Source organism: Quercus suber, unplaced genomic scaffold, assembly GCF_002906115.3.
Source record: "Quercus suber isolate HL8 unplaced genomic scaffold, Cork oak 2.0 scaffold_1881, whole genome shotgun sequence".
NCBI lineage: Eukaryota > Viridiplantae > Streptophyta > Magnoliopsida > Fagales > Fagaceae > Quercus > Quercus suber.
Genome location: NW_027071228.1, coordinates 403 through 2,485, shown reverse-complemented (window position 1 = coordinate 2,485; position 2,083 = coordinate 403). Strand labels below are relative to the sequence as shown.

Here is a 2,083-nt window from a genome sequence, read left to right as displayed (position 1 = left end):
TTTTTTTTTTTTGTAGAGTGGATCATATATTTGTATGCCTTAGGATTGTGTATAATGATTAGTGTGTTCCATTTTGTTTAAGGCTCAACAAGCATCGAATACTCAAAAAAAGAGTGAAAAGAAAACGGTAAAGCGTGGTGGGGAGGAAGAGAATCCCGAGGAGTTTATTGACCCTCAAACGCCTTCCGGCGAGAAGAAAAGAATGTCTAGTCAAATGGCGAAGCAGTATAGTCCTGCTGCAGTTGAGAAATCGTATGTGTTGTTGTTGTTGTTGTTTTTTTTTTTTCCTGTATGAAATTGATCATAATTGTTTTTCTATCTTTTCTTATTATCTTTTCATCTATGCTTGCTGATCTAGGTGGTATGAATGGTGGGAGAAATCCGGGTTCTTTGTAGCAGATGCGAAGAGCTCCAAACCCTCATTTGTTATTGTGAGTTTATTTCTGGACTTCTTTAAAATTGTTTATGGAGTTATAACTGCATTTTTCTTTGTTAGTGTTTTCTGTTTTCATGTCACAAAAAAAATTCTGAACAGAAAGATATAGTGACTTTGGTGTGAATTAGATTTAAAAAAAAAAAAAAATCATTTGTGTATCATGGGTGCTTTTTAACATATCTAGAATGTTGAAGAGTGTGGTTAAATTTTTCTGAGAAGTGAGAGCAAAACTAATGATAAGGGCTTGTATATTTTTGGCAAGTGACTTGTTAGGCAGAATTGCCTCATAAAGCAGAAATTTCAGGAGCAGTGGCAATGGGTTTTGGTGGCATTGGTGGTTCTGGTTGAGATGTAGGTTGAGGTTGTAAATTGGAGAGATTTTAATTTTGGTTCATAAATTGGAGGGATTTGAATGGTAGAGATGAGAAAAGACTCTAATATGAATGAGACTAAGGAGTAGTTCCTACAATTTGCTTTCTTCTTGTGTCTAACTAGAAATTTTGTTGGAAAGCAACTATCTCTTGTAAATTTTATTCGATTCATTGTCAATTAGTTTATTAGTATGAGTTATGGCTGGTTAATTTTGCCCATACATTCTGGCCATTTGAGTTTTTGGTCTGGACTGTCTGTTTAACCCCTGTGCATTGATTATGTATGTATGTATGTATGTATGGACATAAATGGCAGATGTTTGCTAGGTAGAACTTTAATCCTGAGAATTTAGCCTAGAATTCTCTAAGTAAACTGTGCAAATATAAATTAAATGTTTGAAAATTGTTTAAGTTGAATGCAAGTTTTTGATAGAACTTGGTTCCTTTATTTTGCAGGTCTTGCCACCCCCAAACGTGACTGGTGCCCTCCATATAGGACACGCCCTTACTGCTGCTGTAGAGGTCTTGTGGTTTCCTAAAACTTATTTTTATGCTACACATCTTTCATATTCCTTGCTGTTTTTTAATATGAATTGGTATATACTGTATGCAGGATACAATTATTCGCTGGCGGAGAATGTCCGGATACAATACCTTGTGGGTTCCTGGGATGGACCATGCTGGGATTGCAACACAGGTTCTTCTTCCTTTTTCCTCTTAAACAAGTTGTTAGTAAATTAGACTTTAAAAAAAATTTCTGTATACTGTTGACTGTGAGCATCTAGCTTTTTGCAGTCCTATATTGCTCAATTACATGTAGCTTTGAGAATGTTTGTTATTGTTAAATTACCAATTGTCCCAAAAGCTTAAGCAATTAGGAAATGGTGAGTTTAATTACTTAACCGTAATTCAAACACTCCCTCTCACTTGTGGGCCTAAACTTCCCCTTAATAAGTGGGGGCCTAACAAGTGGGAATTTAACAATTTAAATGGGAGGTAGAGTGAAACAGGGATCGAAGTTAGGATCTCCTGCTTTCATACCATGTTAAATTACCGATTGTCCTAAAAGCTTTAGAAAATAGTGAGTTTAATCACTTAATCATAATTCTAACAGTTGTTTTTTTTGGGTTGGGGAGAGTGAGGTCACATACTACTCAGTGGCATGCTGCTGTATGAATGCTCTCCGTGCATCCAACTTCCTGTCAAATGTTTGGGTGTTAAAGGTTCACGGGACATGGGGATTGGTAGGAGCCACCTATTACTTGGTGGCATAATG

General features: G+C 36.2%; 1 protein-coding gene across 1 annotated transcript; it reads left to right on the top strand.

Moving 5' to 3' along the window:
* Positions 1 to 62: 62 nt before the first annotated feature.
* Positions 63 to 1,543, top strand: LOC136066103 (valine--tRNA ligase, mitochondrial 1-like; the record flags this gene model as incomplete). The annotated part of the gene is made up of 4 exons (XM_065769969.1): positions 63 to 252; positions 359 to 431; positions 1,264 to 1,329; positions 1,421 to 1,543. Coding segments are annotated over 4 exons (437 nt in total), but the record flags the coding sequence as incomplete, so codon positions are not given.
* Positions 1,544 to 2,083: the final 540 nt, after the last annotated feature.